Source organism: Pediculus humanus, genomic scaffold (assembly GCF_000006295.1).
Source record: "Pediculus humanus corporis 1103172108298 genomic scaffold, whole genome shotgun sequence".
NCBI classification, from domain to species: domain Eukaryota; kingdom Metazoa; phylum Arthropoda; class Insecta; order Psocodea; family Pediculidae; genus Pediculus; species Pediculus humanus.
The window spans coordinates 127,874-141,394 of NW_002987867.1; the positions used below are offsets into that span (position 1 = coordinate 127,874).

The 13,521-nt window shown below is 28.9% G+C and overlaps 2 protein-coding genes across 2 annotated transcripts; one reads left to right on the forward strand and one right to left on the reverse strand.

The window, feature by feature from the left end:
• Positions 1 to 2,871: 2,871 nt before the first annotated feature.
• Phum_PHUM561840 (Bestrophin-2, putative) lies at positions 2,872 to 6,404 on the forward strand (the record flags this gene model as incomplete). The annotated part of the gene is made up of 11 exons (XM_002431901.1): positions 2,872 to 2,942; positions 3,016 to 3,126; positions 3,224 to 3,395; positions 3,471 to 3,664; positions 3,731 to 3,905; positions 4,051 to 4,176; positions 4,252 to 4,359; positions 4,437 to 4,676; positions 4,753 to 4,941; positions 5,005 to 5,396; positions 5,480 to 6,404. 11 exons carry the CDS (start codon positions 2,872 to 2,874, stop codon positions 6,402 to 6,404), a joined length of 2,703 nt encoding a protein of 900 aa, XP_002431946.1.
• Positions 6,405 to 6,704: 300 nt separating this feature from the next.
• On the reverse strand, positions 6,705 to 9,024 carry Phum_PHUM561850 (firefly luciferase, putative; the record flags this gene model as incomplete). The annotated part of the gene is made up of 10 exons (XM_002431902.1): positions 6,705 to 6,838; positions 6,908 to 7,070; positions 7,155 to 7,382; positions 7,450 to 7,572; positions 7,649 to 7,789; positions 7,855 to 8,020; positions 8,068 to 8,288; positions 8,374 to 8,504; positions 8,627 to 8,837; positions 8,908 to 9,024. The coding sequence occupies 10 exons, from the start codon at positions 9,022 to 9,024 to the stop codon at positions 6,705 to 6,707; spliced, it is 1,635 nt and encodes a 544-aa protein (XP_002431947.1).
• Positions 9,025 to 13,521: the final 4,497 nt, after the last annotated feature.

Here is a 13,521-nt window from a genome sequence, read left to right on the forward strand (position 1 = left end):
TTTTTTTTTTAATTATTATTAATATTATTATTATTATTTAAATTTTTTTTTTTAACATAAAAAATTTTGTATTCTTTGTGTTTAATAATAAAATAAATAATAATAATAATAATAATAATTTTTTTATAATTTAATAATTTTAGTGGGTAAATTTAAATTTAAACAAAAGAAACTTTGAAATTAAATGTAAATTGTTTTTAAATTTTTTTTTTTAATTTTTGTTTTTTTAATAATTATCGTTAATAATATTTATATTATTGCCAATATTACCTCATATATTATTTTTAAATATATATTAATATATATATATATGGTTAATTGAAATAAGAAAATTGCACCATTTTAAAAACGAAACGGAAAATTTTTTTTGTTATATTATGTTTTCGTTTTTTTTTATTATTATTTGTATTAGTATATAATATTATATAATATAATTTAATTAAGTGACTTTTATCACGTGACAAATTTATTAATTTACGTATTTTTTTATATATTAAAGAAAAAAAACTAACTTACCACGTCTTCTTGGTTTATTAAATTAATATTATTATATATATATATATATATTTGATTTAAAAAAATTACTTTTTTATTTTAAAATTATTATTTAAATTATAAGTTAAACATAATTGAGTAAGTTCAATTTAGTTGTAATTTGACAAAAGCTCTAAAGTTTATTTATTATTTATATTATTTTTAATGTTTTTTTTGTATGGACAGTCACTCATTTTTTTTTTTTCTTATGTAATCCTTTTTTACGTTTGGTTGTTTTGATGATGATGATTCGACAAACAAACAAACAAACAAACAAACTTCCTAAATCAAAAACAATTACAATTTTGACTTAAAAAAAAAAATTGTACCAAAAATTAATTAATATATTTTAAGGTACCATAGTTAAGACTATGTAAGAAAAAGAAAAAAAAAAAAATTTTGTGCCATGAATCATTTTTTTATTTATTTATTATTATTATTATTATTATTAATAAGTAATTTTTTTTTTTTTTGGGTTCCTATCTCTGTATCATAAATAAAAAAAAAAAAAAAAAAAAAAAAACTGAAAGCAATTCAAGTGCAATTTTGTTATCGAATGCCTAAAACTCAAATGAAAGGAAATTTAAAAAAATTTTTTTGTAAAAAAAAATATTTTTATCTGAGTTAAGGAAGTTTGAAATAAATAAAAAATAAATAAATAAATGAGTTGTAGGTACATATCTCTTCCTAAAAAAAAAAAATTGTTTTTTTTTTATCACACATAAAAATGAATTGCATAGAATTAATAATAATAATAATAATAATAATAATAATAAGGTGGTTCTTTTGAACATGTCAAACCAAAAGAATTATTTATAAATTTATTATGTATTTAAATGTAATTTTTTTTTTTAATTATAACAAAACTATTTAGTTTTTCTTATTATTATTATTATTTTTTAACAAAGTTATTTAAATGTAATTAAAAATTTATTGATTTATTTTGAAAAAAAAAAAAAAAAAAAAAAACAGCCTTTTTAAGCCTTTTTTTTTTTAATATTAAATATCATAAAATCTAACAGTTTATTTAATTTTAGGTGTTTAAATAAAAAAAAAATTAATAATAATAATAATCATATTTTTTGAAGGAAAAAAAAATATTTACATGAAGAAAAAAAAAGGAAAATGAAAAACAATCGTAGAATTTTAAGAATATTTTCCCCCCATTTTTTTTTTTTTAATTCGATTCAAAAATTTTTAACTTTGTTTTAAAAAAAATAATAATAATAATAAATATTTTATCACATATATTTATATAAATATTTGTGATAATTAATTGCACTAAATTTAATTAATATTAATAATAATAAATTAATAATGTAAAAAAAATATATATATGTATATATATATATATATATATTTTTTAAAATTCGAATCAGATTTTGACTGTCCCTCCCTCCCCTTTCCCCTCTTCCTCCTCCCTCTCCCCCCCCAAAAAAAGAAAATATTAAATTGGTTGTTATTTAAGTTCATATATATTATTAAAAAAAATAATAATAATAATAATTAAATAATAATAGCTTTCATTGAGCTATTAAAAAAAAAAAAATAGTTTTGTCGAATTAAATTAATTTTAAAAAAAAAAAAAAATTTATTATTATTATTATTAATATTATTTATCAATCAAATTTTTGTATATTGTGAACATTGTCATATTATTATTATTATTATTATTATTATTATTTTGTCATATTTTAGCCAATAAAATCGTTTTTTAAAAAAAATTTAATAAAAAAGTGTTTGTTTTTTCGTTTTGTAAAATGTTTCGATTTCGGTTATTTTTTCGAATGTAAATAAAACGGTTATTTACTTTGTAAGGAACATGTTGCATGTTTTCCATTTCCGTTTTATTACGTAACGAAAAAAAATTTACTCGAAGAAGGCGGTGAATTCATATTTACGTAACGGCTTATAGAAAAATTTTTTTTTGAAAAATATTTCTATAAAAAAAAGTAAATTAATTTAAACATCTAAAGTTTTTTATTTATTTATTCGAGAAAAATCTTTTCGTGGATTAATATTGAAATGAAAAAGAATTATATATTGTAAATAATAATTCATTTATTTTTATAAAAAAAAAAAATTTATGTTTGTTTTTTGTTTTTTTAATTTGACTTTAACTTCTTTGCTTTGTTTAAAAATTAATGTAATTTTTTTCTTTCTTTTTCCAGATATAATCGTTTTATGTTGTTTAATAATTATGTTTAACGTATTTTATATAATTGTAAACAAATGGCGGTAGTTGAGTAACTAAATATATATATATATAATTGTAAAACTATAAAAGTATATAATAAGTTTGTAATAATAATAAATGGTTGTCAAAATGCACGTAACATGACTGTTACTTATACTGGAGAAGTAGCTACTTGCACGGGATTCGGATGTTTTTGGAAATTATTATTTAGGTAATTATTAACCATTTCTTTTCCTTCATTTAATGAAATCATTTGTTAATTTATAATTTTTGTATTGGTGTAGGTGGAGAGGAAGCATTTACAAACTATTATGGCCAAATTTAGTTGTCTACTCCATATTGTATTTTAGTTTGAGTGGAACATATAGATTTCTTTTAAACAGTGAACAAAGAACGTAAGTAAGTTATTATATATATATATGTATCGAATTGTGTTTTAAGGTTTTAGGGTTGTAAAAAAAAAATTTTAATTTAATATTTTATTAATTTTAGGCTTTTTGAAAAAATGTCGCTTCATTGTCAAGTTTATGGCGATTTAATACCAGTTTCTTTCGTTCTCGGCTTTTATGTATCCCTCGTGATAAAAAGATGGTGGGATCAGTATTTATGTTTACCATGGCCGGATAATTTAGCTCTTTTTGTCAGTTCTTTGGTTCATGGACAGGTAAAAGTTTTAAATTTTATCTTTTTTTTTGTTTGCATTTTGTTTTTCTCATCGTGACTTTTTCAATTTTTTTAGGATGATCGCGGAAGAATTATGCGAAGAACTATTATGCGTTACGTTAACTTAAGTCTATTACTCACTTTAAGAATGATAAGTCCACGTGTTAAAAAAAGATTTCCCACGCTTGAACACGTTGTTGAAGCTGGATGGATGTTACCTGGTGAAAAAAAAATTTTTGAGGATTTAGAACACAAAACCCCTCACACCAAGTAATTAATTTTGATATAATTTTGCTTAATTGAATTATTTTTAATCTTAGGTACGTTTATTTTCAGGTACTGGATGCCTTTGGTGTGGGCCGGAGGAATCGTGACAAGAGCAAGAAAGGAAAATAGAGTTAAAGATGATTTTGCATTGAAGACTCTCATTGATGAATTAAATATATTCAGAGGTGGTTGTGGTGGAATGTTAAATTATGATTGGATTAGTATTCCGTTGGTTTATACCCAAGTGAGTACCCAAATGAGTTTTTCAAGATTTTGAGTGATTTTTCTTTTTTTTTTTTTTCCTTCGGCATAAAAACTGAAATTTTTACTTTAATTTGTGTTTTAAATTTTGAGATTAACTGATTTTGTCATTAGGTGGGTGGTTGCAGGTAGTGACATTGGCGGTGTACGTCTTTTTCCTATCAACCCTGATGGGTAATCAATATTTGGATCCGAGTAAAGGATATGCAAAACATCAAATCGATTTATTTCTACCAGTTTTCACTTTTCTTCAGGTCAGAATTTTTTAACAAGAGATTCACAAAAAAGTTTTACATTATTAATTACTTATCGTTTTTTTTTTTTTGTAGTTTTTTTTTTACATGGGGTGGCTTAAAGTTGCTGAATCTTTAGTAAATCCTTTCGGAGAAGATGACGACGATTTTGAATTAAATTGGTTACTAGATAGAAATTTACAAGTACGTATTAATTTAATTAAACGTTTTGTTTGATATAAAAATTAATGATTGGATAATTTATTATTGAAATTTTACAGATATCCTACGTCATAGTTGATGAAATGCATCAGGAGCATCCGGAAATGTTGAAAGATCAATATTGGGATGAAGTTTTTCCAGTTGAGTTACCTTATACAGCAGCCGCTAAACAGTACCATACAGGTCCACCTCAACATTCCGCTGAAGAAGTTGAAGTTCCTTCGCATCAAGCTGAATTTATGCCCTTGGATACGGTTTTAGAAGAAAAAGAAGGATCTAAAATGAACATCGAAGAAATTGTATGTAAAAAAACATTTTTCTCTTTTCTTTTAAATTAAAAATTTTTTTTTTAAAAAGTATTATTTGCTTTTTTAGATTTCATCAGAGCATCCAAGTGTTCAAAGAGGAGAAACACATCCGATGAAAATTCAAAGACTCTCACTTCGTCCCAGTAGAGAAAATAATTCTGGATCGGAGCCGTCTACGATGTCCAGTAAAGGAAAAAGTTCCGTTCTTAATCTTCTGAGTAAAATTTTTCACCAAAAACGCAGCTCCAAAGAAGAGGTATGCTTTTATATTATCAACGTGAACTTTGACTTTTTAAATATTTAAAAATAATTCGATTAGGTGATTCATTTGGGAAGCTCGGCATCTTTAAGAAGTAGAAGAGGAAACAAGAGTACTTCAAGGCTGAGTTCTACATCACATTCAATGGGTCAAAGTCGGTCTTCTTTTGTCAGGGAAAGTGTACCTTGTAACGAATTTCAACTTGAGATATTCGCCATGTCCGATTTGGATATTTCTAACAAGGAAGTCAGTTTGCCAAACGAATCCGATAACAAATCAACGGTTCCACATCACAGTCCGTCTTACGTTTTGTCAAACATTTGCAAAAACGATCCTTTTGCCAAACAACCTGGTGATACCATACTAGATGCCGATCCGTCACGATTCGTGGATTATCATAAAAAAAAAGAAGCAAAGATTGCAATTGGTATCATTCCACAAGCTTTCGATAAGTAAGAAAAAAAAAATTATTAAACATAAGGTATGCGGGGCATTAAATCAACCATTTTATTAACCCAATAAAATTTTTCTTCAGAAAAGAAATATCTCCAAGTCATGTGTTAACGGGAGAAACTCATTCTGCTAAAGTTATCGTACAAAATGGCTCACCGGTACCTCATATTTTCGCACCGGAAAATTCGACTGCTTTTGTACCGTCAGTCAAAGTGGCATCGGTAGTAAAAGAACCCAATTCAAAATTTAATCGTTTTGATGTTAAAGTAACGTCCGAAAAAGACATAAATCAACAATATTATCAATCTTCGGATTTATGTACGAATTTAAAAACGATAATGCCACCTGCAGATTCATCGGAAATGGAATCCGTTAAAATATTGTCCGAAGTTAAAAATTTTAATTTTTTAAATGATCCAGGGACATCGATAAATTCCGAATCTTCCGTTTTTGATAGTGGTAAACCGATGACTGCATTATTACCATCATCACTTCCGGTTAATGCGATAACTCCCTTACAACCAGCTACAATAACGGCCAATTTTGTTTCTTACGTTGACAAAGATATTAAAAATAACGAAATTGAAAAAATAATAAAAGGTTTGCCGCCGTCTACGAAAGACTCATTATCCAAAGTTGACAACAGCGACGAATCAAATATCAAAGTGAACGATTCCAAATTAGAACCAATGATAATATATAGTTGTAATTTTGTTGACGAATCGAGTTCTTCGTCAGAAAAAGAAGAACTTGGACTCATAACTCCAGATCCCACGATGCCAAGTGCCGCAATACCCGTGCCAGCTGTATCTCATGCTCATGTTTCACCGTGTTCCGATGATATAGATTTAGGAAGAAGATCGTTGATGCACGAGTTAGAGCCCATCATCGAGCATAAAGATGAAGGAACTTTAAGTATTGAATCATCGACTCAAATAAAAAATTTGACTTCGCCCTCGTCACCTGAAAAATCATCCGACGTTGAAAAAAATGATAATAAAATATAAGTTGCAGAACACGTGATTGTATGGCTTAGAAATGCGATGTTGAACGTATTTTTGAATGGAGGCCATTTTTCAATTTTTGAGTCCTTCATTGTAAACTTTTCGTGTTATAAACATAAGTATAAATCGTTTAATGTCGCATGATATTAAAATAATTTTTTTAAAAATAAATCTTATTAAACAGTTTAATAATTTTTTATTGATTTTTGATATTTATTTTAGGAAAATTTTAAACGTTCAGATAAACGTCTGGAAAAGCATATTTTCTTTTTATTTTTTAAATCATTATATGTATATATATTTTTAATTAGTTTTAGATAGATTAGGATCATGTGACTTCAAAAGTTGCCAACGTCTTAATTTTCCTGTTTCCGTTCTTGGAAGAGAATCGGAAAATTCAACGCCTTCTCTTAAATGTTTGTATTCAGAAAAATTATCTGGAAAACAATATTATTATTATCATCGTGACACCGCTCAACAGATTATGACTGAATAAAAAAATTTACTTTTTACAGCTTCGATGACGTCATTTTCAGATATATTAGAACCTGAACTTTTAACAACAACCGCTTTTAAATGATGATTTGGTCCATGAGGAATGGGTACTATCGCAGCATCTTTTACTCCCGGTAAAGATATTATAAAATTTTCTATTTCCGCTAAAGATATCTGAAAATAATAATAATAATATTAATTTCTTTTCTTTTAGGAGAGAGACAAAAAGAAGAAGTTTGACACGAAATGTTTTATTACTTGATAATTTTGATATTTAACGGTTTCTTTGATTCTTCCGACAACGTATAACAATTTATTATCATCGTAATACATCAAATCTCCAGTTTTAAACCAACCATCATCGTCGAAAGATTCTTTGGTTGCTTTTTCATTGTTGTAATATCCAATCATAACTCTGTCGGCTTTAACTCTACATTCTCCGATTTCATTCGGACCGAGAATTTTACCCGATGATGGATCCACAATCTGAAAGAGGTTTTCCAAATTGTGAGTTTATGATCAACAGGAAACAGGAAATGTTTCACAGAATTACTTTTATTGAAGTATTGGGTAAAACTTCTCCAACGGAAGACGTGGCGTTTCCAAAATTTGGACTTGTGATTCCTCCACCAAATTCTGTCATACCGTAACCCTGGAGTATGTGAACATTTTTCCACTTTGACTAAAATCATATTTAAAATAATTAAAATTTATTCGTTTCAGGATGAGATGACGATGCAAACCGAAAATACCTTAATTTTATCAAGTAAATTCGATCCCAAAAGAGAACCACCGACAAAAATTAATTTTAAACTTTTCAAATTGAATTTATCAAAATCTGGATGATCTACTAAAAATAATAGGGAAGACGGTGAAAAAGCCGTGAATTCAGGCTGGAACGAAAAAAAAAGTAAATAAAATTTTATTTTTTTAACTGTATAAACTGGAAAAAACGAACCTGATATTTTTCAATGCTTTCCAAATAATGTATTGTATTTGTAGATTTTGGAACTATTCTAGTTTGTCCAAAAACGCAAGACATTATCGTTAAAATGAAATTTGATATCCAAAATAACGGAGATGTGAATAATAATTTTTTTGATAAAAATTGTGATCCGAATTTCCTGGAGAAGAAAAAGAAAAGAAAAATTTAAGGAAAAAGACAAAAAACGGAGGGAATGGATGATGGAATACTTGCTTTAAAGTTTGCACGTTATACAAAAGAGAATGATGGGATAATGCGACACCTTTTGGATATCCAGTTGATCCGCTGGAACAACAAATGACAAAAATATCTTTTTTATTATCGCCGACTTTTCTAGGTACGTATGAATCGACATCGACATTTTCAATTGACACGTCTTTCATAGAATAAAAATTCGAATCCGATACCTAAAAAAATCATAACGTTTTTTTGTGACGTCACGAGCTTAATTCCACCTCTGGATAAAATTTTGTAAAAAAAAATTTTTCTTACTTTTGTGTCTAAGACGATTATTTTACAATCCAAATTGATTTGTTTTAAATTGTTGTTTATCTCTTGAGCTTTTTCATTTTCGCAAATTATGTATTTTGGTTTTAAAAGGTTGAGTAAATATTGCATTTCGACTGAAATGGAAAATTTTATGGTCATCATCATCATCATCATCACCATCATCACCATCGACACCATCATCATCATCATCAACATCATCATCACTATCGTTTGAATCAATTAAAAACAAACTTACCCGGTTTGGAATTATGATCAATGGGTGCTGCTATGCCCCCCGAAAAAAATGTACCAACGGAAGCAATAATACTATTTATGCTATTTTGACAAGCCAAACAAACAACGTCGCCATTTTTAACTCCCATATTTTTCACCAAACCTTCTCCGAATTGTAAACATTTTTTCAAATAATTCCAACACGTTATTTTTTCACCCGTACTCGCATCGATCTAAATTCAATTTTTTTTACATATTATTCACTGCGATAATAATAATAATAAAATTTATTGTTTAACTTACCTGAATAATTGAATCTTTCGGATGTGATTTTAATGAATTGAATAAATATTCGGTAACGGTTTTCTCTTTAAAATTATTATCATCTAATTCCGGTCCTGTTAAAATATTTTCATCCATTTTGTGTCTTTTTGGTTGTTGTTGTTGTTGTCGTAAAAATTTGTACAAACACGAAATGATTCAATAATTATCTGATATTAAACTCAGATATATGACTTTTATTATTTACGTTGTTGTTCTTGCGCAGTTTTATGTTATCTTAAAAAAAAATAAATACGTGCGTATCATTATTAACAAAGGTTCAAAGTTCATATTTATAAATTATACCTTTAATTAAATTTTGATGGAATTAATAACGATAACTTAAACATTTTTTTTTTTTTTTAGATTTGATTTCATCGCGGTTAATTTTTTTAAAAATATTATTATTATTATCGTCATTAATATAATTTAAAATTTAACCGAATCAACTGAATCAACGTTTTTCAATTAGAAAGAAAGAAAACAAAAAAAAAATTGCAAGGTCAAATTACAAAAAAAATTTATACCTGTTAAAGATACCTTGAAAACTAGTTTTCAATTGTGAAACAAAAAATCAAATTATTAATAACGACCAAATTTAAAAATAAAAAAAAATAATGGTGGGGAGAATAGAAAAAAAACCGGATTAATGGAATTTTTATTTTAAATCAATGGAATAAACTCCTTATAATAATAATAATAATATATATCGGAAACCATCGATCATTTAATTTCAGGTTGTACGATATTGGCAAAACATGAATATTTGGAGAGGCACAATCTTCACTGGAATATCTGCCGGGAATATGGAATGGATGGATTACCCAAGGAGTGGTACGGCCACATTCCAAGACCGGTTACGACAGTAGGTTCATGCACAGTTCTATATGATCAACAAATCCACACTGATAGAACTGTGCCAGCTAACAAACCGGATATCATACTCAGGCATAATGGGGAAAAATGGTGTAAATTAATTGAGGTATCCGTGCCGGCAGAAAAAAACACCAGACAGCCAAAGAAGCAGACAAAAGGCTGAAATATAGAAATTTGGAAATTGAAATAGCCAGGATGTGGGGAACAAAAACTGAAACGATTCCGGTCAATTGTGGGAGCATTGGGAGCCATGCCACATTCAATAAAAGGAAATTTAAAGAAGATTATGAAGAACCTAAAAGAAGAAGAAATCATCCAGGAAATCGCACTATATGGGACGGCCCACATTCTTCGGAAAATATTATAAATAGCACCACCGATATTCGAGTATTTGTCCCTAAGGAATCGGGTAGAAACCTGGGATAAATGCTTAAAAACCCCGACAAATAAGACCCTTGTCGTGTTTAATGGTGAACATAATAATAATAATAATAATAATAATAATAATAATAAGTCAACGGCCATACCGTGCTAGTCACACCGGTTCCCGTACGATCACCGAAGTTAAGCAGCATCGGGCGTGGTGCAAACTTGGATGGGTGACCGTTTGAGAACGCCACGTGCTGTTGGCTTAAAAAAAAGAGCAAAAAAAAAAAAAAAAAAAAAAAAAATGAGAACAAGACAAAGTAAGAACCAAAAACAAAATCTTGTTCTACGGTCGACCTGAGGCAGCTCGACGAGAATGTGAATTTCACTGCTTCTGACCCTGGCCACTCCAAAGATGTTAGTCACCGGAGCCCAGTTCAGGAGACAAATCGTTCCCATCGAATAAAGATGGACTCAGGAAGACCTTCAAGAATTGATGTGGTGCTATCTTATAATAAGTGGCACCACCGAAATTCGAGTATTTGTCCCTAAGGAATCGGGTAGAAACCTCGGATAAATACTTAAAAACCCCGACAAGTAGCCTTGTCGTGTTTAATGGTGGATAATAATAATAATAATAATAATAATAATAATAATAATAATAATAATATAGTAATATATGTATTTATTCTCTCAAATATATTATTTAAAAAAAAAATAAAATTTGTTTTTTTTTTTTCCCACCATGCATGTTTGGTTATATCATTCATTTATTCCCATAAAAAAAAAACTTAAAAGAAATTTTTATACAAATTTGGGTTATGCAACTGGCAGTACGCGAAACCCGACAAATTGCATAACTCAAAAAAGTAAGGCGGACGGAAAAAATCGAAAAAATTCAAAAATCCTTAAAAATTTTGGTTATGCAACTGGCAATACGTGAAAACACGACAAATTGCATAACTCAAAAAAGTAAGGCGGACGAAAAAAAATCAAGAAAAATGAGTGAAAAATTGGCTTCGAGTATCAGTAAAACATAATATTCAGGAGGTCTCAATTTTTCGATAGTTTCGTTTCGCTTCAACGCCTTGCATTTAGAGTATATGCAATTTTCAATACAATTTTTAACCAATGGCGTGCTTTGTATACATAATGAGAAAATAATGGCGCACGCCATTCTTACTCGTGATTGGTCAGAAAAAAAAATCACATATTTTTCATGTTTAACTTATGTATTAAAAGGAATAAAATTTAAATTATAAAATAACTATACTTTAAAGCAAAATTATTTTTTGTAAATATTTAATAAGACTAAGAATATATATTGTTGTGATCACGAGAGCAAATGTTCATAATTTTATTTTATTTATAAATAATAACATTAGAACTATGGTTACCAAGTGTTTATTATGAAAAAGAAGCTTCTAGAAACTTATTCTTCTATTTGTTTACAACCATAGTTATTCGTTTCATAGAAACATAATAATAACAATGAGTTCCACATATAAAAGGAAGCAAGACACAACGGGAGAAGTTCTTCTGATTCCCTAATGTCCTGTGAACGTTACATCTTCCAAATTTCTATATTTCAGCCTTTTGTCTGCTTCTTTGGCTGTGGTGTTTTTCTCCTCTTCGGTTCTTCGAATACTTCAATTAACTTACACCATTTTTTCGCATTATGTCTGAGAATGATATTCGGTTTGTTAGCTGGCACAGTTCTGTCAGTGTGGATTTGTTGATCGTACAGAACTCTGCATGGACCTACTGTCCACCGGGCTTGGAATAAGGTTTTACCACTCCTTGGGTAATCCATCCATTCCATATTCTCGGCATATACTCCAATGGAGATATTGACATAATTTCTTCTGAGATTGGGCTTTGCTTTCATAAGTTGAAAGTTGCCCTTCTTCCATTATCTCGTTTTCTTTATTTTCTTGGACGATTTGTTTTGCCCTTTTCAGTACTCCTTTTTTTGTAATTTTTATTGTAATATATGTATAACTTGGGCTAAGATAGGGTCCTCTTGATGGGATTCTATGTATTTTCCCTTTTCCAATTATGGCATTCTGGTATGCCGCTTCTATTTGTCGTAATCCTCTTCCTCCATCTTTCCTGCTGACATATAATCTATCCACATCAGCTTTTGGATGTAATGCACCATTCATAGTTAATATTTTCCTTGTTCTTCGGTCCAGGTGCATGATTTCTCCTTTTGTCCATTCGACAAGGCCAAAACTGTATTCTATTACTGGAACTGCTAGTGTGCCGATGGTGTTATGGTAACTTATTTCTTCCACTCAGTTCCGACTGTAATATAAGCCTCAATCTTTTAAAATATTCTTTCTTTAATTGAGGTTTAATTTCTTTGTTGGCTACCCCAAAATTTTCTTCAATCCCCAGATATTTGTATGTTGATCCAGGGTCCAGTTCTTTAATAAGTTCTTCTTCTGAGTCTTCTATATTTTCCTTTTGTTTTAACTTTCCACTGACAGTATTAACTTTTGCACATTTTTCTAGACCAAATTTCATGTTGATGTCGGAGGAAAAAGTTTGTATCGTCTTAAGCATTTTATTTAACTCCTCTTCATTTTTTGCATAAATTTTTAAGTCATCCATATACAGCATATGGGTGATTTTCCTGCCTCCCGGTACCAACTCATGTCCTTGATCCTTGATATTAAGCTGTCTGGACAGAGGAATTAGAGACATTCAGAATAATTATTATTATTTTTATTATTATTGACACAAAAAATAATATTTTTAATTGCTATAAATTTTATAGATTCTAATAAAAAAAAAATAAATTATTATTATTATTATTATTTAACGTTTGAAATTTTTTTTTGTTAACCCAGGAGAAATGAAGCATTTCGCACTAACCTCTCCCCACCCGGTAGCAGGAATAATGTTGGGGGACTCAGACGAAGTCACTACCCAACTAAAACTCCTGGATGTGCTTTGCTGCACTTTTTCCTGGGGAGTAGGGGCAGTCGCAGGAGTATGACTCCCATTTCAGCCTCAACCTCAACCCTTCTCTCACAGCCGAAATCATCAGATCCGAACTTGCAAAGGTGAGAGCAGATTCCCCTCTGGCATGGGCAGCTGCAGAGATCCACTCCACCCAATTGGGATACTCCTCTCAACCATGTGGGAGGCATTCCTGAGGTATCACTTTCGGTCTTGCCTCCCATAATTACACATGTATATATACATACATAATTTAATACAGTATTCATGTTAGAGTGAATTCATATTCAGATAAATGAGAAACATTTGATCTTTCTGCGACTATCCTACGATAATCCCAACAGTGAAATTTCTTTCGTCTAATTGAAGATATTTTGTGCAAAGGTT